Source organism: Dendrobates tinctorius, unplaced genomic scaffold (genome assembly GCF_039654945.1).
Source record: "Dendrobates tinctorius isolate UK_male_01 unplaced genomic scaffold, ASM3965494v1 ptg000028l, whole genome shotgun sequence".
NCBI classification, from domain to species: Eukaryota; Metazoa; Chordata; class Amphibia; order Anura; family Dendrobatidae; genus Dendrobates; species Dendrobates tinctorius.
The window spans coordinates 68,047,570-68,070,702 of NW_027361696.1; the positions used below are offsets into that span (position 1 = coordinate 68,047,570).

General features: G+C 48.1%; 2 protein-coding genes across 2 annotated transcripts; both read left to right on the forward strand.

Moving 5' to 3' along the window:
- Positions 1-2,389: 2,389 nt before the first annotated feature.
- LOC141085505 (ferritin heavy chain B-like) lies at positions 2,390-5,214 on the forward strand. The gene is made up of 4 exons (XM_073570917.1): positions 2,390-2,659; positions 4,072-4,218; positions 4,359-4,484; positions 4,923-5,214. Exons 1-4 carry the CDS (start codon positions 2,558-2,560, stop codon positions 5,076-5,078), a joined length of 531 nt encoding a protein of 176 aa, XP_073427018.1. The 5' UTR covers positions 2,390-2,557; the 3' UTR covers positions 5,079-5,214.
- A 14,558-nt stretch (positions 5,215-19,772) lies between these two features.
- On the forward strand, positions 19,773-22,439 carry LOC141085506 (ferritin heavy chain B-like). Its single transcript, XM_073570918.1, has 4 exons — positions 19,773-20,042; positions 21,039-21,185; positions 21,846-21,971; positions 22,115-22,439. Exons 1-4 carry the CDS (start codon positions 19,941-19,943, stop codon positions 22,268-22,270), a joined length of 531 nt encoding a protein of 176 aa, XP_073427019.1. The 5' UTR covers positions 19,773-19,940; the 3' UTR covers positions 22,271-22,439.
- Positions 22,440-23,133: the final 694 nt, after the last annotated feature.

A 23,133-nucleotide genomic window follows, 5' to 3' on the forward strand; every position in this document is an offset into this window, starting at 1 on the left:
AGGGGCCTCTTGGGCGCCTGCGTGGCCGCTCAGATTGGAATCATTGATTTCCTTTCACTGTATGGTGCTTTGTCCGGTCCTGGATTAGCTCATGATATCCTCCTTAAAAGCAATGCAAAACCTCTGAGTTCTCAAGCAGATATCCATACAAATAGGTCCGCGCATGCACCACTAAGGCCGGGATCACACTATTGTGTGTGATGCGAGAAACTCGCACGAGTCTCTCACATCAACGGCACTCAGGACCGGAGCAGCGGCTGAATTGAAATACGCTCAGCCACACACTCCGGTCCCGAGTGCCGCGGCAGCGCCGGCTGTTGATGTGAGAGACTCCTGTGAGGTTCTCGCATCACACACGGTAGTGTGATCCCGGCCTAATGCACGGACTGGCTGGGGCTCTCCAACCTGAGCATGACGGCCTCCTAGAAATATACCAAGCTGTCTGGCTCGGGTCCGGAGAGCTGCGGTGGTCCGCACTTGGACGTCTGCGGGAGCCCTGATATTAAATCCTAAATGCCATGGTCTTTGTCTGTTGGATTTATATAAAATAGAAAGGTAAAAAAAATTCTGTGAAATCAGAGACACACGGATGTCCAGTACGGCCCAATAAAAGTGCATGGATGCCATATTATGACTCCCAATGTTTTTGTTTTTTTTTGCATGGAATCCAAGAGGAATAAATCCGCATTATGTCCATTTCTGTTGCAAAAACGCAGGTTTTTTGCTGCAGATTTTTTCCCTTTAATTTAAATAGAGATTTTAATTTTGTTGAGTCTCCGGGACAAAAAAAGTGCACATAAAACAGAATAAATGCTGATCTTAGGGTCCCGTCACACCAAACGATGCACCAGAGATCCCGACAACGATACCACCTGGTCAGGATCGCTGGTGCCTCGCTACATGATCGCTAGTGAGCTGCCAAACAGGCAAATCTCACAGCGATCAGGACCAGCGAGGACGCTGGTATCCAAGGTAAATATCAGGTAACTAAGCGCGCGCCGTCACTTAGTTACCCACTGTTTACCTTGGATACCAGCTCCCAGCGTCTGCTTACAGTGCTGGGAGCTCGCTGATCGTTGCTCTCCCGCTGCCACACGCGATGCGCGCTGGCCAGCGGGAGACCAACGATCAAAAAATGGCCCAGGACACTCCTGCACGATCAGCAATATCCGGCGGGGGGGCCGTCGCTGATAAGCGTCACACACAGCGAGATCGCCGATGCGTCACAAAATCAGCGATTTCGCTATGTGTGACGGGCCCCTAAAGGCCCCTTTACATTTAGCGATGCACCAGCGATCCGACCACGATACAACCCGGTTAGGATCGCTGGTGCATCGCTAGGTGGTCGCTAGTGAGCTGCCAAACAGGCAGATCTCACCAGCGACATAACAGTGGTCGGGGGTCGCTACTTACCTGTCAGACGAGGTGATGAAGACGTCCTCCTGCCCGCGTCCACACGTCGCTCATCTCCACAGCAGGAAGCTGACGACGAGAAATGGACCCGGCCGATCTCGGGGGAGCGGTCGGAGGTATCACACAGCGATATCGCTAGCGATATGTAAAACCCCCTTTATTCCAGAGAAATGCTTCAGATTTCACCTTGGAAGATCTGCACTATACACACAATGGATAATAATGAGACCTGACATTTCAGTCTTTCTCCAAATCTGCAGCAGAATACAGACACATAGACAATTCAGAAAAAGAAAAAGAAAAGAGAAAAGACTTTTGTTAACTGATGTGAAATTCCCAGCGATATTATAAGACTAATAGTAATGAATGCAATAACGATAATAATTATTATTACAGATTAGGGGATTGCTAGTCATGTACTTTCTTGCAATTCTGTAAGGCTAGTTTCACACTAGCGTTTTTGAGCGCAGCGACGGCCTGCGCACGGCCGCCGCTAAGCCCCGCCCCCTGCCGCGCCTCCGAGTTAAACATTCTAGACTTGTTTAACTCAAAAACGCATGCGCAAAAAAACGCAACCGTGCGCAAGACCATGCGCACGCATGCGTTCCCATAGACTTCAATGTGTTGTTTTTGCATATTCCGTGCGCAAGCGTGCGCATGCGTTTTTTTGCCGAGACAGGGCGCACCAAAAAATGCAACATGTTGCGTCTGGCGCGAAAGACAAAAAAACGCATGCGCACGAAAACGCAAGTGTGCGCAAGACCATGCGCACGTCATGTTAAACATAGGTGCACGGGTGCGCACGATGCGCTGCGCACAAAAGCGGAAATGTGAAACCAGCCTTAGGTACCTGTGTGTGACCCCAGCTGGCAGAGGAGGGAGTGTGCACGCCACCTGCAGGACGCTCCGCCCGATCTCTGGCTGTGATTGGCTGCACACAGATGACGTCACTCCCCTCCCCAGCCTATAAATCCCGAGCTCCAGGGTGCGGAGATCAGACGATCCCTGACTCTGAGCAGAGTTCTTGCTTCAACAGTGCTTGAACGGAACCCTCTCCGAGTCCTCGGCTCCAAACTCGCATCTCTTCAATACCTGAAGACTTTTGCAACCTTTTTTGCGCCACTAAAACCACCAAGAAGCCGCAATGGAATCCCAGGTGCGCCAGAGCTACCACCGCGACTGCGAGGCTGCCATCAACCGCATGGTGAACCTGGAGCTCTATGCCTCCTACACCTACCTCTCCATGGTGAGTGCTCTGCATCGTCTCCTGTCCATGGTGCCGGCGTCTTCTCTGCATCCGTAGCATAGAGCGGCCATTACTGAGCTTCCCCTTCTCTCGTGGTCTCCATCTCTCCCTCTGTCCTTGTGTTGCAGCCATTGTAGTAAGTCTCCTTTGTGCTTCTAGTCCTCTCCCTCCCCGGAGTGATGAGCTCACTGCTGGGCTCTCTGTACACTCCCTCGTGTGATGCACAGCAGTTCTGTACATGATGACTCCATGGAATCTCCTCTCTACAGTTCACAGTAGCTGTTCTGTAAACCCTGAACTAATCAAGGAACATTGTAACAATCTCTGGGGCTTCTACTAATGCTGTTGGGTCCTTTCTGCAAAATAAGAACACCCCAGTAGTCGACTGCACATTATAATCCTTACAATAAACTGTCCTGTCACACTGGGCGTTTTTGCTGCTTTGTTTTTTTTTTTTAACACCCTTTCAAGCCGATGCAAGAAACGCTGAAAGTGACATGCTCTGTCCAAAACGGCAAAGCACAAAATCCTGATGCCAAAAAAAAAACAATGTGTGCATGAAATTTTGCTTTCTCATATGGCTTTGCTGGTACTGTAAAAAGTGGCCGAAAACTGGCGTAAAAAATGCACAGTGTGAACATGCCCTAATAGTTTCACATGAACATGTAGTCCTCTTTTCCATGAGTATGATGCAGTTGTTAGGCTGTGCACATTGCGTCTTTTCCCCTGTGGAAATGCTCTAAAAATGCAATGGATTACTAAGGCTGTGTGCACACGATGCAGATATCCAGCGGATTTTTCCGCGCAGAAACGCTGCATATCTGCATTGTGATGTACAGTAGCATGTAAATCAATGTAAAAAAAAAAAAACCGCTGCGCAGACGCTGCAGATTTTTCCGCGCAGTTTTCCTGCGGTACAAAATCCGCAGCATGTCAGAGTGGGACATGCGTCGCGCTTCCAGACCGCAGTGTGATGTTGGTCTACTAGGCATTGCTCCCACCTAGCCAGAATCCTACTCCACACTGATGAGGGGCAACACCCCAAAACAGCTGTCTGTGGATGGATACCTGGCCTTGGTATTTCCCTTGTCATATCTGTAAACTCGTAAAGAGCTGGATATTGAGTTAAAGGGCCACTTAATATGGTGGTTTCCGAAAGGAGCCACTCCTTGGCTGGGTCCTTCCCTGGAGGAAGATCTGGCTAGTCCCGTGTTTGAGACTCTTAAATGAGGCTCCACGGACTTTATTTGCATATTCGTATTTCCCAGGGAGCATTGCACCTAGGATTTCACTGAGCGCTTTTGCCGGCTGCCGCAGTGTCTTCTTTGACTGGTCTCCCTGAGGTCAGTGATTGTTTCAGACCCCAGCATGTCAAAGACTGTTCCTCACCACTGTCTTCTCTCCTTTTTCAGTCCTTCTACTTTGACCGTGACGATGTCGCCCTTCACCACGTGGCTAAATTCTTCAAGGAGCAGAGCCATGAAGAGAGGGAGCATGCGGAGAAGTTCCTCAAGTACCAGAACAAGCGTGGGGGTCGCGTTGTCCTACAGGACATTAAGGTAAATTTTGTGCTCATGTAGAAAGTAGACTTAAAATTAAGACCTATTACTGTAGGTTTGTTGGGAATGGAGCCTCGTTCTCGAGCTACAAGAGGTTAAGGAGTGATTTTTGAGGATCACTTTGTCTTTTTCTTTCTTAGAAACCTGAGCGTGATGAGTGGGCCAACACCCTGGAGGCCATGCAGGCTGCTCTGGAGCTGGAGAAGACTGTGAACCAGGCTCTTCTGGATCTTCACAAATTGGCCACTGACAAGGTTGACCCTCATGTAAGTGCTGCTGGAAACTGTCTGCTATGGAAGGTGGACTACACCGCCCTACCCTCTGATATGGTGTGTCCCCTGTTGTACTCCTCGTGTATGCAGCGCACACAACGACCTGTATATTCTGCACACTAATATTTACTACAGTCTTAGAATGCTTATGGCCGAAGCTTCCCATTTCTATACTTCATCTTTGTAGTAAAACTTCTCAGTTCAGTATTTGAAAAGCATGGCTGGTTAATTCTGAACTTGGTGCTACACTAGTGTTGATATTGTTATAGCAGGGCTCTATTGAAGTTGATTAGGATATTGTAGCCAAGTCTAATTCATCTGGACAATTTGGCTTTTTTAACAGCAGACAGCTGTGTATTATCAACTTGAGCTATATTGTTCCCATAATGGGGCTAGTAATTGCATATGAATGACCGACCTCTTCTCTTCCAGCTCTGTGACTTCTTGGAATCTGAATACCTGGAAGAACAGGTGAAGGCTATGAAGCAGCTTGGAGACTACATCACCAACCTGAAGCGCCTTGGGGTACCCCAGACCGGCATGGGCGAGTACCTGTTCGACAAGCACACCCTGGGAGAGAGCAGCTAAGATGTCTCCTTCCTGGATACCACCAGTCTAGTCTGCATCTCCTTGATGAGATACATTGGTGTGATCTTTGTTCCCTGATCAGACATGACCTGTGCTTATCGGCAAGCTTTCCAATAAAATCTTTCTCTGCATTTCATCATGTGTCAAATCTCTAGTTTATGCAGAGGTAGCCTTCAAATGTGTGATTATTAAGCACTTTGGGGGGAAGGGGGTGAAGCAATTGATCAGTGATTGCCTCAGGGTAGGTGCTAACCTTTTTGCCAAGTTCACAAGAGCATATAAAACAAAAATATCCAGAAATACTCACAATTGTCTGTATTCATAGGCAGTTATTTAAAATGTAGAAGACCTTATGGTTTCCCGTTATCAAATCTTAATGTATTGGTAAGAAAAATAGATGCAATACAGTTGATTCGTGTGGGATCAGGTTCCTCCCCCTCTCGCAAGCACAGATTCATATATATTTATTTTTATATATACACTAAGGCCTACGGAGGTGCAGCAGTACAGGGGCCCGGCACCAGCGATGACTACTTCGGTTTGATATGTGTCCTCGGATGCACAGTCAGATGAAATGTATTGCAGAGAACCAGTCACCTCCCTGTGCTGCAATACACACTGCTGGCCGATCAGAGGCCGGAAGCTGACGTCGGCGTGCACCTGACTGGGGCACATGGCAGTGATGCTTTGTGCCATGATGGGGATGCAAACAGTATTTTGTTTTAAATGTATTACAAAACAGGTCACATTATAGCAGGTTGTGGGACATTTATATCAGGATGGGGGGGCATATATTCCTAGAAGGAGGCCAGGTTGAGATTCCTTATACAAGGAAAGGGCCCAGTATGGGGGATATTACTGGAAGGGGTGTCCCTTATGTATCATCCTCTCTAGTTATTTATGGGGCAATCCCTTATGGTATTTTGTGTACAGTGTCACACAGGGACCTGTGTAATAAGGGACAGTGCTGTACCTAATGAGAGGGTACTGTGTAATAAGGGATGGCAATATACATGGAGTAGACTATTCTTCCAGGACTTGCATCACCGAGCCAAGAAGTCTCAGTGACTCGTATCTGCCATACACCTACAGTGCTGGCCAAAAGTATTGACACCCCTGCAATTCTATCAGATAATACTCAGTTTCTTCCTGAAAATGATTGCAAACACAAATTCTTTGGTATTATTATCTTCATTTAATTTGTCTTAAATGAAAAAACAGAAAAGAGAATGAAGCAAAACATTGATCTTTTCACACAAAACTCCAAAAAATGGGCCAGACGAAAGTATTGGCACCCTCAGCCTAATACTTGGTTGCACAACCTTTAGCCAAAATAACTGCGACCAACCGCTTCCGATAACCATCAATGAGTTTCTTACAATGCTCTGCTGGAATTTTAGACCATTCTTCTTTGGCAAACTGCTCCAAGTCCCTGATATTTGAAGGGTGCCTTCTCCAAACTGCCATTTTTAGATCTCTCCACAGGTGTTCTATGGGATTCAGGTCTGGACTCATTGCTGGCCACCTTAGAAGTCTCCAGTGCTTTCTCTCAAACCATTTTCTAGTGCTTTTTGAAGTGTGTTTTGGGTCATTGTCCTGCTGGAAGACTCATGACTTCTGAGGGAGACCCAGCTTTCTCACACTGGGCCCTACATTATGCTGCAAAACTTGTTGGTAGTCTTCAGACTTCATATGCCATGCACACGGTCAAGCAGTCCAGTGCCAGAGGCAGCAAAGCAACCCCAAAACGTCAGGGAACCTCCGCCATGTTTGACTGTAGGGACCGTGTGCTTTTCTTTGAATGCCTCTTTTTTTTTCTCCTGTAAACTCTATGTTGATGCCTTTGCCCAAAAAGCTCTACTTTTGTCTCATCTGACCAGAGAACATTCTTCCAAAATGTTTTAGGCTTTTTCAGGTAAGTTTTGGCAAACTCCAGCCTGGCTTTTTTATGTCTCGGGGTAAGAAGTGGGGTTTTCCTGGGTCTCCTACCATACAGTCCCTTTTCATTCAGACGCTGACGGATAGTACGGGTTGACACTGTTGTACCCTCGGACTGCAGGGCAGCTTGAACTTGTTTGGATGTTAGTCGAGGTTCTTCATCCAAGATCCGCACATTCTGGCGTTGAAATCTCTTGTCAATTTTTCTTTTCCGTCCACATCTAGGGAGGTTAGCCACAGTGCCATGGGCTTTAAACTTCTTGATGACACTGCGCACGGTAGACACAGGAACATTCAGGTCTTTGGAGATGGACTTGTAGCCTTGAGATTGCTCATGCTTCCTCACAATTTGGTTTCTCAAGTCCTCAGACAGTTCTTTGGTCTTCTTTCTTTTCTCCATGCTCAATGTGGTACACATAAGGACACAGGACAGAGGTTGAGTCAACTTTAATCCATGTCTACTGGCTGCAATTGTGATTTAGTTATTGCCAACACCTGTTAGGTGCCACAGGTAAGTTACAGGTGCTGTTAATTACACAAATTAGAGAAGCATCACATGATTTTTCGAACAGTGCCAATACTTTTGTCCACCCTCTTTTTTATGTTTGGTGTGGAATCATATCCAATTTGGCTTTAGGACAATTCTTTTTGTGTTTTTTCATTTAAGACAAATTAAATGAAGATAATAATACCAAAAAATTTGTGTTTGCAATCATTTTCAGAAAGAAACTGAGTATTATCTGACAGAATTGCAGGGGTGTCAATACTTTTGGCCAACACTGTATATACATGCATCATGGCACACAGAGGCTGTACTGTAGTCTTTGTATATTGCTTTTAATGACTCACTGAACATGGCTCAGCACTATGCACAAAAGCCAAGCCCACCCTCTGATTTGTGGAGGATGTGACACCAGGTTCTGATATCTACAATATGACTCTAGGATAGGTATATACAGGCTGGAAAGATGAATTTCTGCAACACTTTAACTCAGCTGGAAGAAGGCTGGAGTCGCACTAGCGTATGGCATCGGATGTAACATGCGAATGACCTTCGGCTCCTGCTCTGCTGCGAGCGGAAGCGGAGTGTCGTGCGAGAGGCTAGGAGCACGTCTACGGAGGAGGCGGAGAAACAAATTTCTCTATCGCCTCAATTTCCGGCATATAGCGCACAGTACTTGGATGATTTCTGAGTGACATGCTCTGTGTCACTCGCACCGATATGCTTATATGGGTGCAAGTGCGCCGAGTGTCTGTGCAAATCGCAGCATGGTGCAATTTCACTCGGACGCTGAAAACGGCCAAGAAAATAACGTTTATCTGAGCTGCCCCATAGATTAATTGTCTGAGTGCTAGGCAATGTTTTATCGCATAGCACTCATCCGTACTCCTTGCAAGTGTGACCCCGGCCTAAACCACAGTTTCCCAAATTTCTGAAGAGCACAGACCCCATATTCTCTACCTCAGAGAATAGTTGGTGCAGCAGGAATCCTGAACCACTAGTAGCTGAACCTTTCACATTCTGGCAGTGAACATAAAAGTTGTCCTGTAAATAAATGGAAAGAAAATATATGATAGCTGGGGTACAGAGGTTCCAAAATCCTGTGTGAATAGAGTACATTCACTTTTAAAGGCAGTGAAAGGAACAGTGATGGGTAATGGTCCCAGCAGCCGTCCCTCCAAAGATCAGACCACCAGGATATGAAATTTCTAACCTGTGAATTGTTTATGGTACAAGCCCTTTGACATCCTGATGGTGTAAGTTGGGGATTTAAGTTTTCTATTTTTCCGTAGCTCAACTATAAAATGTCACCATTATCGGTGAGCAAAAAAAACTAGCATCAATTTATAAAGTAGTCGAGGTGTTGGTGGCAGGAGAGTCGATATTGGTGGTTGGTTTTCTAATTCCATGCTGACTTTTGCTATTTGGACATGACAATTACAACCATGGTCATGGCACACTGAGCCGTCTGGTAACATTTCATTTTTACACCCCCCAGTCAGTACGGCATGTCAAAAGGATAGACTCGCAGTGTTCCCCAACTCCAGTCCTCAAGAGCCACCAACCGGTCATGTTTTCAGGATTTCATTAGTATTGCCCAGGTGATGGAATTATTGCCTGTGCAGGTACTGCAATTATCACCTGGGCCCTACTATGAAAATCCTGAAAACATGAACTGTTGGTGGCTCTTGAGGAATGGAGTTGGGGAACACAGAGTATAAATTACACTTGGGTAAATATTAAGTCCATTAGTCCTCAATCCTTATTGTGTTACCCTGTTTACTTGAATTTGCTGATTTGTCTTCCTCTTCCTTCCTTAGAATAATGCTGATCCAAATATCCCGTGTCTTCATGTTGTCATCGCTGGTCATATGATATCCCCACAACCTTAGCTAATATATTACAGAAATTAATGAGACTCTGCCACCAGGTTTTTGCAACCTCATCTGAGAGCAAAATAATGTAGGGGCAGAGATCTGGATTGCAGCAATGTGTCACTAAGCCTCTTTTTAGTAGAGGTTAGTGATGAGTGAACGTGCTCGGATAAGGTGTTATCTGAGCACGTGCGTCCATTAATAGAGCATCGTTGGCGTGCTCGAATACTATGTTCGAGTCCCCGCAGCTGCATGTCTCATGGTTGTTCAACAGCCGTAACACGTGCAGGGATTGCCTGTTTGCTAGAACAGCAGTGAGACATGCAGCCGCGGGGACTCGAACATAGTATTCGAGCACGCCGAAGATACTCAACGCACACGCATGCTCGGATAACACCTTTTCCGAGCACGTTCGCTCATCACTAGTAGAGGTGTCTTCTCTAGTTTTCTGGGCATGCACAGAACTAAAAAAAAAACAATTGCAGCCTGCGACAAAACATTGTAAATATTTCCAAATATGTTGGATTTTCAGTCTCAACGTCAACGCAAGTCACATGCGTCTGCGATGTGGGTGCGATTTGGCCACGTTTTTTTTTTTTACAGCAAAATCAGCTTTGAAATAGTTGCGTGACAGCAAGTCGCAGACAAGTTGGATGTTTTTGATCATATGACCTGAGAATTGCTGTCGCACGACACACATCGCCATGTAGCCCCAGCCGGAGGTGTCCGTTTTTGTATTTTTTTTTTATCGTCTATGAAACTCACTGATGAAACATTGATGGTAAAGACTGACCAAACACTGATGACATTAGTACCTTTTTTTGCACAAGTGAAAAATCACCGATGTCTGAATGAGACCTAAGGGCTGACTCATAAGTCCTATTTTTACATACTAGTGCAATCCATGTTTTTCACAGCTACCACCCGTACCTGTGACTGCATATGGGGCCATTCACATGTCCGTGATTTTTTGTGGGCAAAGAGGTCAGCAGAAAATCATGGAGACGTGTCCGATTTTGATCCGAGGGTCAGATTAAAATAGGCAATGCTAGTCTATGGGTTCGTGAAAAAATCGGACAGCACTCGGATGATAATTGAGTGTGGTCCGATATTCACGGACTGACAGAATGGTGAAGATGGAGACTTTTTTTTTTATTGTTTCTCTACATATGAGAAAAACTGATACACTCCAGACCACAGTCTGATCAAACTCTGATCAGAATAATTTGTCCATTTTTCTCCTTCGTCTCATTGGGGGACACAGATACTGTGGGTGTATGCTTCTGCCGCTAGGAGGCTGACACTAAGTGAAAAAAAGAGGTTAGCTCCTCCTCCGCAGTATACACCCTCGCCCCTATTGCGGGCGGAAATCAGTTTTTTGGTTACTGTGTCCTATGGAGGCACACAGTCTGGATCTCTCCAGACTATTTTTTTCTAGTTTACTATGAAGATGTGACAGGGGCGGCAGATCCTATTGAAAGGGTCCGATCTCCCCAAAACATCAACAGGCGAGCACGCGTTGAGTATCGTCTCCGCGTATACTTTCCCGCACCGAGGGACATATCTGGGACTTTTCCCCAGACTTCTATTTTTGTTTGTTATTTTATGAAGATAAGACGGGGCAACGCATCCTATTAAAAGGATCCGATTTCCCCAAACCATCAACGGGCGAGCACGTGCGAGTATCCCTCCATCCTGGGCTGGATCCATCAGGCAGCAGCCCGGGACAGGAACGCCGCGCCGGTCAGTAGCGCCATTTTTTTGGTACCGCGCCCCCCCTTCCCCGGTCGGGTAGGGGAAAAATTGAGGCTGTGGCTTCGGCCGGAGCTAGGCCGCGGCCGGAAGTTCCGCCCTCGGGGCCACGCGTCTCCTCCGGCAGCCCGCCCCGCACTGGGCGGCGGTAAAAATCGAGGCCCCGGCTTCGGAGTACGGGCTAGGCCGCAAAGTGGGAGTATTACCCCTAGAGCGGTTTTACAGGCTGGTGCGTGCCACAGATGTCGGCGCATGATTTAAAGGAAGCATCCAGGTCGGGGGGCGCAGGACTGGGGTAAGTGCTGCCCGAAAGGCCATGCTATAGGGAAAAACGAAGGGCTACCTCTTCCCCATATCCCCAGCAGCGGACAGATACAGCATGTCCGAAAAAGCAAAGACGCACACGTTCTTTTACGCGGCATGCATCTCTTGTCGGGCTGCGTTTCCGCGGGCGCAGAGCAAGCATTTATGCGAAGCCTGCTAATCCAGACGCGCCCAGGAGCCCTCCCCTGCGACCGCGACCAATGTGTCAAATCCCCCGGAGTGGGCCCGATCACTGTCACAGTACATGGCGTCGTTTACGAGAGCAATAGAATCCCTTCAAGCCCCAGATAGGGGCAGGGACAGTATCTCGCCGCCTTTAGAGGGAACCTCCACCTCACAGGAGCCTCCGGCCTGCAGGGGCCGCTTTCACTCCAGGCAGACCCGGGGAAAACAAATCCACACGGTGTCACCCAGTCCATCCGTTGCCTTCGGCATCTGTAAGATCTGCTTCTCGCTCCCTGTCACCAGTGGTTGATAGCGAGCAGACCTCAGATTGCGACGCAGACGAACCCTTGACCTGGACACTCCAGGGTCACGTGAAACAGTGGACAACCTCATAGAAGCCGTCAATCAGACCCTGGGGATTGAGGATGATACCGCAGCGGCTACGGGGCATAAAGTGGCATGTAAACGAGTGAAGCGGCCGCACAGAATTTTTTCCTCTTTGAGGACATAGTGCAGCGGCACAGAGAACGTCCAGAACAACGTTTTTCTCGGGTTAAAAGGCACTCGAAACGAGGTATCCGTTTGCGCCGGACCTCCGTAAACAATGGATGGAATCCCCGATAGTGGATCCTCCGGTTTCACGCCTGGCCACTAAGACCCTGTTATCTGTCCTTAGGGTTTCCTCGATTAAAGATCCCACGGACTGCCTTATTGAGAGCCTAGCTCGTTCAGTATATGAGGCGGTCTGCACTCGCTCCCTCATTCTCAGCAACTTGGGTAGCCAAGGCTATGATATCATAGTCAGAAACATTAAACAAGGTCGCGCAGGAGCAGGATCTACCTGCAGAGATCTCGGAGTTCGCAGGTCAGATGGCGATAGCCGGAGACTATGTAATGAATGCAATCTCTATCTGAAGAGCCCTATGGTTGAGGACATGGCGGGCCGATTCTACTTCCAAGAAGTCCTTGACTTCCCTGACTTATCAGTGCGGCCACCTATTTGGAGAAAAGTAGGATCAATTTATCTCCGACTCCACAGGAGGAAAGAGCGGGTTTCTCCCTCAACAGAAGGTTAAACCGTTTTTTCGTCATCCGGTTCAGGCACGTTTTCGGGCCTTTCGCAGTGCCACCAGTCATTCTAGGCCGGGCGGGACGGCATTGGTCAGGTAGCGGCCGCTAAGCAGCCTGAGCCTGGTCCGGGACCCGAATAGGAGACCGGTCCGGGGTCATGCGTTAAAAGACTCCGGGTGGACTACGGGGCCCAATTCCGCCACCTCAGGCCGCCCCATCCAGGATAGGGAGCGGCAGGTCTCATATAGAGCCAACCCATTGGGGAGAAGTGTGCTCAACAGGCCAGAGCGAGGGTACCCAGATCCCAAAGATCATCGGCCAAATGACTCGAGGTCTTTACCAGATGACACCAGCAAAGTGGGCGGCCGCCTACTCTGTTTTCACCACGTCTGGGCCAACATCGCTCACGACGCATGGGTAAAAGAATTGGTGTCCTCAGGTTACAAAATAGAATTTGTCAAATACCCTCCAAGATGTTTTTTTTTCTTTCCCGGCTTCTCAGGGTGGATACCCCGGTAAGGGCTCTATTGGGAGCCATCAAGTCGCTCCTGCACAACGGAGTCATTGTTCCAGTGCTGGAACACAGAAGAGCTCAGGGGTTCTATTCCAACCTTTTTGCGGTTCCCAAAAAGGACGGGTCTGTCAGGCCTGTTTTGGGCCTAAAGCTTCTGAACAAATTCATCAGGATCAGACATTTCCAGATGGAGTCTCTCCGTTCAGTCATAGCGGTCATGAAGCAGTGTGAATACTTGGCCTCAATTGACAGCCTGGATGCATTTCTGCATATCCCCATTTTTTCCTCATCAGAGGCTTCTATGCTTCGCCATCAGCGTTCAAAATTTTCAGTTCGTAGCGCTACCTTTCGGGCTAGCCACAGCTCCCAGAGTGTTCACGAAGGTTATGGCAATTGTCAGGACCACACTGCATTCTCGAGGCATAGTCGTCTTACCTTATCTGGACGACCTCTTGGTCAAGGACCCGTCAATACGGGCATGTGAGGAAGGTGTCAACATCACGCTAGATACTCTTGCCGCTTAGATGGTTGGTCAATGCAAAGAAATCATCCCTTGTTCCAGCTCAGAGGATCTCCTTCCTAGGAATGATCTTCGACACTTGCTGAGGGTTGGTAATTCTCCCTCAGGAAAAGGCGCTAATCTCCGGCAGGGAGTCTGGACACTATGCCAACCAGTCCCTCATACCATCCGATCCGCGATGAGGATCCTAGGGAAAATGGTGGCAGAAATGGAAGCAATACCTTTCGTCCAGTTCAATCCTTCACCCCCTGCAACACGCCTCGTGTCAGCCTGGGACAAGAATCCTTTCATGCTTGATCGGCGGTGCCAACTGTTCTCTCAAGTCAGGCAGTTGCTCGGATGGTGGATAACCAGTTCCTCTCTGGCCTAGGGGAAACCTTTCCCCCCAGGTCATGGGCTGATCATGACAATCGGCGCCAATCTCCTCGGTTGGGGAGCGGTGTTTCGCCACCACACAACCCAGAAACGGTGGTCGCCACAGGAGGCACGCCTCCCGATCAACTTATTGTAGATACGAGCAATTCGACTGGCTCTGCAGAAGTTTCATCACTTTCTAGCAGGCCGCCCCGTCCGGATTCCATCGGACAACGCCACAGTTTACATAATTCGTCAGGGGGCGCACCCACAGCAGAACAACCATGCATGAGGTGGGGCATGTTCTTCAGTGGGCTGAAGCAAACCACTCGGTGATTTCGGCTGTCCACATCCCGGGCGTGGAAAATTGGGCAGCAGACTTCCTCAGCCGGCACGGTCTTGCATCAGGAGAGTGGTCTCTACATCCTGAAGTTCTTCAGCAGATTTGTCAACTGTGGGGAGCTCCGGATGTGGACCTGATGGCTTCCAGAGTGAATGCCAAGGTGCCCACATATGTCGCTCGGGCCAGGGACCCGCAGGCATTCGCGGTGGATGCGTTGGTTCTGCCATGGAACCAGTTTCGCCTCCCATATCTATTTCCCCCACTGCCACTACTCCCGAGAGTCAGCAAAGAAATCAAGACAGAAGGGGGGACGGCGATCTTGCTGGCCCCGTCGAGCGTGGTACACAGATCTAAGGCAGCTGCTCGCCGACGTTCCTGAGGGCCGATGTGCCACCCGAACTCAGGGACCCCGTGTTTGATGGCAGGGCCGTTGAATCTTGGATTCTAACCCAGGCAGGGTTTGGGAGCAAGGTGGTCGCTATAACGATTAGCGCCCGGAGGCCTGCTTCAGCATGAATTTACCACCACACCTGGAAGGTGTTCTTTGTGTCGAGGCCGCGGTGTTTCTCCGCTAAGATTCTCGATCCCCAACATCTTGGTTTTTTCTCCAGTCTGGCTCAGAGAGCCCGGATAGCTCACTCGGTAGAGCATTAGACTCGGGCTTCGCCCCAGGTTTCCCCAGGAGACAAATGTCGGCCTTATCCGTCCTGTTCCAGTGCAGGGTTGCTACCAATTTGCAGGTGATGACTTTTCATCCGGGAAATGTCCCACTTGATACCTCCCTATAAGGCACCGATGGACGCCTGGGTTCTTAACATGGTCCTAAATGTTCTGCAGGAAGCGCCATTGGAACCGCTTCAGGATATCTCTTTGAGGTACCTTTCCTGGAAAGTTGTTCCCCTATTGGCCATCACTTCCATCAGGCGGGTTTCAGAGCTGGCGGCTCTATCCTGCCGAGCTCCGTTCCTCACTTTTCATAAGTAGAAGGTGGTCCTCAGACCAGCCCCTCCTTTTCTGCCGAAGGTCGTTTCCTCTTTTTCACATTAATGAAGATGTTGTTTTGCCTTCATTTTGTCCAGCACCGATGCAACGTGTAGAAAAAGGCTCTTCACACGTTAGACCTGGTAAGAGCCCTCTGGAAGTACGTGTCGTGGACGGCACCCTTTCGTCAGACGGACACGCTGTTTGTGCTCCCTGAAGAGCGCAGGAAGGGACTCGCTGCCTCAAAGTCGACCATAGCCAGATGGATTCGTTTGACTATTCAGGAGTCATTAGAGGCACGCCGATTCCAACAGGGATCAGAGCGCACTCTACCTGGGCGGTGGGCGCCTTGGCATCAGGCTTCGACGGAACAGGTTTGCAAGGCAGCAACCTGGTCCAGCCTGCACACATTTGCCAAACATAATATCCATGCTCAGGCCTCGGCGGATGAAAGCCTGGGTAGAAGGATTCTCCAAGCAACGGTGGCGCACCTTTAAACAGGAAGTGCATGCAGCTTGGATTGGTGAGTCAATCTCCAACCCAAGGACTGCTTTAGGACGTCCCACAGTATCTGTGTCCCCCAATGAGACAAAGGAGAAACATGGATTTTTGTGAGTACTCACCGTAAAATCCTTTTCTCCGAGACGCTCATTGGGGGACACAGCACCCACCCTATTAGCCAGTTGGCTCTTGTTTTGTTTAATTAATATACATCTACTTATTTGATATAAGGATGGTGTTTTCCTTTGGACATGTTGTACCTGTATTAAGGCTGATTTGTTGTCCTCCTACTGCTTTGGCACCAAACTGATTTCCGCCCGCAATAGCGGCGAGGGTGTATACTGCGGAGGAGGAGCTAACCTCTTTTTTTCACTTAATGTCAGCCTCCTAGCGGCAAAAGCATACACCCACAGTATCTGTGTCCCCCAATGAGCGTCTCGGAAAAAAGGATTTTACGGTGAGTACTCACAAAAATCCATGTTTCTCATACGTGGAAAAATCAGACGTGTGAATGAGCCCTAACAGAGAGATTTTCCCCAGGTAAAAATTTGGTGTAAGGCTAGTTTCAGACTAGCGTTTCCGGGTGCAGGGCTGCGCTAAGCTCCGCCCCCGGCCGCGCCCCCTCCTGTCAGCTCCTCTTATCTCATGACGCTGCACGCGATCAGTGTACCCTATATTTAGCGTTGGGTATGCTGGTCGTGCGCTGGCACACTTTTGCCGGCGCATCTGCACTTTTGGCACTGCGCCGACTTGCGCCAAACGCACTGTGTTGCAGTTTTTGCACAGAAACTATGGTATATTTATTTTTCCCCAAACCCTGAAAACATGTATGCCAGCTGTCCCAAATTTGCTGGGATTGTCTCTGAGGTGTCCCAAATCTATTTGCCATTTTGGCAACTATGTAAAAAGAAAACTTGCTTAGCTTTATAGAAAGTGGCGTAACTTGAAGCTCGTGCATTGGTCTTCTCATATGGGCTAAAGGGCCCTGCACCCACTTTAGTTATACATGTAGGAACACCAGTTTGTTGTTTAGGGCACTAGAAACATTGGGTAACAACCAGTGTGTGAGCTGTCATGACGGACAGAGCAGGACAGAAGATGGCGACTCAAGGACTTTTATTTACAGAGAATTATTTCTCTAAATTCCCATTAACTTGTACGATTAGACCAGTCGTTTTTCTGATATATAGAAAAATGCTGCAATTCACGTTTGGTAAAACTTGTGGCAGGCTCGGAGCAGCTGCTAGGCCTCAGTTTCTTCTTAGTCACCATGACAACCAGCTCACGTCAGATCCCTTATTATGTCCTCCAGTTCTGCCTAGTCATGCTGGCAGAGCGCTCTGCACACCACACACTGTTCCCGGCTGCGTTCTGTGCTCCGTCTGCTGAGTCATGTTTACACTGATTGTTATGGAAGTCCACTAGTTGTTAATCAGACTCCCTCATAATCAGTGAGGCCCCTCTGCCTCCATTTCAGAGGGTCACTTATTCGGAACAGACAAATGGCATGACCAAACTGACATGTGAACAGAGCCTAACAGAAAGCACTACATACTTTAAGGTCAGTCACATGAATGACCTTAAAAACGAATTAAAGAAAAGTATTTTTTTTTTTTTTAAATATAACACATTTCCTTGGGGGAAAGGGGGTTGAATAATGGACTGCTAAAAAGGGCTCAGGGAATGCTAATGGTCTAAGGAGCACAGGATATCTGCATTAAGCCGAGATCACACTTGCGAGAAACTCACGTCTCAATACCCGGTACTCGGGACCGGAGTGTGCGGCTGCATGTATTTCTATGCAGCTGAGCTCTCCGGTCCGAGTGCCGGTGGCAGTTCCAGGTATTAAGACGCAAGACTCGTGCGAATTTCTTGCATGTGTGACCCCGGCCTTACCCTAAGTGCTGGCAACCCGCTGGATGCCACTGGATGAATATGAAATAGCAAGGAATACAAATCTCTATGAAATCAGAGACACACAGACCGTATAGCCTATAAAGTGTGTGCGCCATATTATGGCTACAAACTGCTCAAAGGAGCCTTAAACAGTTGTCCGTAGGGATGATCATCGCGGTCATTCTCGCCCAGGATTACTGGGACCGGAAGATGCCGGGAGCGTGGAGAGAGGCGGGAATAACAATATTTTTTATTTTAATTCTATTTTTTACAGGGATATGGTACCCACAGCCCAGAGGACAGTCTCCTCTCCTCCGGATCATGGGTACCATCTGCAAATGTTCTGCTTACTTTTCGGATGGTGTGCACAGCCACATGCGGAAAGTAAGCAGAACAATGCATTCCTATGTGGGCGGAATTGCCACGATTCCGCTAAATTAATGAGCATGCTGCGTTTTTTACCGCACAAGCGATTCCACCGCGGAAAAAAGCACAGCATTGCGGAATCCCATAGGAATGCATGGGATGCTTATTTCTCGCGTTTTCGCGGCAAAATGGTGCTTTTAAAACCGCCGTGAAAACGAAAAAAAAAACGCGACGTGTGAACGCAGCCTCAGTGGGTGAAAAATGCTCAACAAAACACTGAAAGAAGTGACATGCTCTATTCTGCAAAAACCAAGCAAATGGACAAAATACTGAGGAAAGAAAAAACAGCTCTGTGCATGCTACTGTAAAACGCTGCTGAAAATTTGCATTAAAAAATGCTGAAAAAACACTAATGGTACTGTCACACTTAGCGATGCACCAGCGATCCCGACCAGCGATATGACGCGGTCAGGATCGCTGGTACATCGCTAAGTGGTCGCTAGTGAGCTGTCACACAGGCAGATCTCACCAGCGACATAGCAGTGGTCGCTACTTACCTGTCAGACGCGGCGATCCTGACGTCCTCCCGCCCGGCTCCACGCGTCGCTCGTCGTCACAGCAGGAAGCCCAGCAGGAAGCTGACGACGAGAAACGGCCCAGGACGTTCTCACGCGATCAGCGGGTGAGCCGGTCGGAGGTAAGTATCACACATAACGATATCACTAGCAATATCTCTGCTACGTCACAAAACCAGTGACGTTATAGCAATATTGCTAGTAATATCGCTTAGTGTGACAGGCCCTTTAGTGTGAACATAGCCTTAGCCTTAGGCTTCAAGTCCCCAGTCCCTCTGTATGCTGTGAGGACTCTCCAGTGCTGATGCCAGGAGCGGTGGGAACTCTACTGCAAATATGTCTTTGCATACCTGCAGCCACCTGCCGACTAGATGGACCCGGCTCGCTTAATGCAGGTGCACTGAGGGAGACTGGACACGTCTAGTCAGATTGTTGCCGAAAGTATGAAAATGAAAATCACATACCTGTGTTCACATGAGCGCTCGCTCCCGGAGCCGCCACCAGAGAATCCTCACAGCCCACAGAGGGACTGGGAACTTGAAGCCTAAGGCCGCACATCCCCTTTAACTTCTCTGGCAATAAATTGTATGAGGTTGGACATCCCCTTTAAGGATCCAGAAATTCTAATAGTGGACTGTCTGAAGATAAACAGCTGCCAGACATCTCTGCCAAGATAGCTGATGGTGGAACGATCATTCGGCTGACAGCCATCTTTACTCTCTACCTGCTGTATTTCTGCAATGTACAGATTGCTGCAAAAACATATGGAAAATGTCAATATTGCAACATTTATTAATCTCCACTTATCTCAATAGCTCCCTATGGCACAGAGACAACCTTGGTAATAATAATACCTATAATAAATGTGACCCTAGAAATGTTCCCTTAGGTGCCTGTGTGTGACCCCAGCTGGCAGAGGAGGGAGTGTGCACGCCGCCTGCAGGACGCTCCGCCCGATCTCTGGCTGTGATTGGCTGCACACAGATGACGTCACTCCCCTCCCCAGCCTATAAATCCCGAGCTCCAGGGTGCGGAGATCAGACGATCCCTGACTCTGAGCAGAGTTCTTGCTTCAACAGTGCTTGAACGGAACCCTCTCCGAGTCCTCGGCTCCAGACTCTCAGCTCTTCAATACCTGAAGACTTTTGCAACCTTTTTGCGCCACTAAAACCACCAAGAAGCCGCAATGGAATCCCAGGTGCGCCAGAACTATCACCGCGACTGCGAGGCTGCCATCAACCGCATGGTGAACCTGGAGCTCTATGCCTCCTACACCTACCTCTCCATGGTGAGTGCTCTGCATCGTCTTATTCAGCTGGAGGACTATAGGTCCCATCCTGCCCAGGTGGCTTAATGCATTGTTCATGGCTCCCCCATGTCTCAGCATTCCCAGATGTAACAAGGTGACTTCTTGTAGCTCCATAGCAGATATCTGGCCAAAGGCTGTGCTCTTCTGTGGGGCCTCTCCGGCCTCCATTGTGGCTGTAGTGCTCCCAGCTATCAGCTCCCTGCAGAGATCTCTAGCACCACACCCTGATGTGGCAGCTCAGCTGATCTCTGCACCCTGGAGTATAAATGTGTTACACACAAGCCCTTCTTATGCTCTGGGGAGGAGACCTCCTGATCATCGCCCTCACAGCTGGCAGAATGTAACAATGTCTACTGAACAGTTACAATGTTGCAGAATGTAGGAGGCTAGAGTTGGTTTATTTTCTTCTGTCTAGGTGTGTGTGGGGGTGTGTTTTTTTTTTTTTTCTTCTTAGTTTTAACAACAGAAACCCCCTTAAACACAGGTTACTTATTCAAATGGCCAAAATCGACTGCCCACTCTGCCAGTTCTGATGCCCAGAACCCATTTGGACCAGGCTGGAGAGACCTGGGTTTGATGTGGGGTCCCCTGTTCTATATGTCTGCACTGTGGTATCAGTGGCCCAAAGTCACTTAACCCTTTCATTAATGCCTGTTGGTGCCCATTTTGGGGCCAGACTTATAATTTTTGTAGCTCCTTAAGTGTATTCACATCAGGACACCTCACTGCATTGTGTTACTATTGTGATGCTTATTTTTTTTGTTAAACCTATAAGAAACCAACTTCAGCCTCGTGCAGGGTTTCTCTGTTCCTATTTTAATGTTAATCTCCTCCACCCAAAAAAGCTTAAATATCTATAATGTAACAAGAACAAGTTGTCCTCTTTCCACAGTGATAGTGATGTAATTACACTTCCTTATCTTTACAAGCTAGTAATAAGGGACGTTTGCCACTAAAACTTCTCTCCTTTTTCAGTCCTTCTACTTTGACCGTGACGATGTTGCCCTTCACCACGTGGCTAAATTCTTCAAGGAGCAGAGCCATGAAGAGAGGGAGCATGCGGAGAAGTTCCTCAAGTACCAGAACAAGCGTGGGGGTCGCGTTGTCCTACAGGACATTAAGGTGAAATTTTAGCTTATTGCACAGGCTAGATATACACTAGGTCTGTGCCTAATGACAGATGCTGGAGGTATCAACCATAGGGACCCAATGTAAGAGGGAGGGGATGACTTGTATAATTGGTTTATATGAACCTACATCCCAAGACATATAAGAGGGTGGCGGACCACCAATGGATTCACTTTTGTAGATGTGAACATCTTGCACTGGATAGAACCTCAATATTGGGGATGTGCACATGTTGAAGTACATTTGGTGCAGAAATTCTGTACCTCTTGGCAGGGAGAAAATGCTGTGTAAAATGCATGAGAGATAGAGATGTGTGTGTGTATGTATATATATATATATATATATATATATATATATATATATATATATATATATATATAAATTTTTTTTTTTTTGTGCGCACCCCCCCCCTTACACACTAGTTGAGTGAAAGCCTTGACATGCTGCAGACTTGAACCTGCAAGTCAAAGATAAGTGAAGTGTGCTTGCAACTTCAGGATTCTCACTCACTTTACTGGTGGCAGGAAACCATTCAGGTTTTGACCTCCACAGCCAAATGAAGCAAAAATCTGCAACGTGTGCACTGGCCCCTCAACTTCAATATCTCATGAGTGATTCTGAAGACCACTTTTGATCTTTTTGTCTTTTGCTAAGAAACCTGACCGCGATGAGTGGGCCAACACCCTGGAGGCCATGCAGGCTGCTCTACAGTTGGAGAAGACTGTGAACCAGGCCCTTCTGGATCTTCACAAACTGGCTTCTGACAAGGTTGACCCTCAGGTGAGTATCCCTTCAAACCTGGTATCTTGTCTGTCTGTGGGTGTTTTTTTTTTTTTGTTTTTTTTTTTTTTTTCCTGCTTGAATTTAAGCCTTCAATTTTTAGGGCTAATAACTGTATCAATAACCGACCTCTCCTCTTCCAGCTCTGTGACTTCTTGGAATCTGAATACCTGGAAGAACAGGTGAAGGCTATAAAGCAGCTTGGAGACTACATCACCAACCTGAAGCGCCTTGGGGTACCCCAGAACGGCATGGGCGAGTACCTGTTCGACAAGCACACCCTGGGAGAGAGCAGCTAAGATGTCTCCTTCCTGGATACCACCAGTCTAGTCTGCATCTCCTTGTCCATCTGGAATAACTAATGCCTCCTGAGATGTTGGGCTTCTCTTAAACCTTGTCATCTTTGTTCCCTGATCAGATGTGACTGCTTGTCTGCAAGTTTTCCAGTAAAGTCTTTCTGTATTTCAACACGCGCTTAACTTGTTTATTTAATCTCACAAAACGACTGTTCAAACCAAGAACAGACACCTGGGGCACCAATGGTTCAGTGCAACTTCCCTCCTACTTGTCTTCTATCTTGCTCTACCCTCCTCTTTGCTTCTCCCTCCCCCTAAAAGCTGCTAGCACCGCTATCAGGGGCTTGTCTACAGCATTACTCGTCCAGGGGGAGTCGTGGTCGGGTCCAGAGCCTCCCATCTTGTAGCAATGATGTCCTCTTTCCTGTGTGGTGCAGGCGCACTGCTCTGCCCTGTTGAGGGCAGAGTACTGCAGTGTGCAGGTGCCAGAAGCGGTCCTGTGCACTGCAGTACTCTACCCTCAACAGGGCAGAGCAGTGTGCCAGAGCCGTGACGGGCAGGAAAGAGGACATCATCGCTAGAAGATGAAAGGCACTGGACCGTGACTCCCTCTGGACCTGACCCAGACCAAAAGGTAAGTATAATATAACTCCTTTTTCTTCTCTTTCAGGGAACATTGGGGGCTTATCTACAGCATTCTCTAATGCTGTAGACAAGCCCCTGATGGTGGTGCTGGCAGCTTATAGGCAAAAAAAATTGATAGCTTCCCTTTTAGGTCAATTGTAGTTAATGTAGGTGTTACACGTCACAAACTTGGTTACGCATACTGAGAATTTATAGCATCATAAATTGTCTGAGAGCCAAAG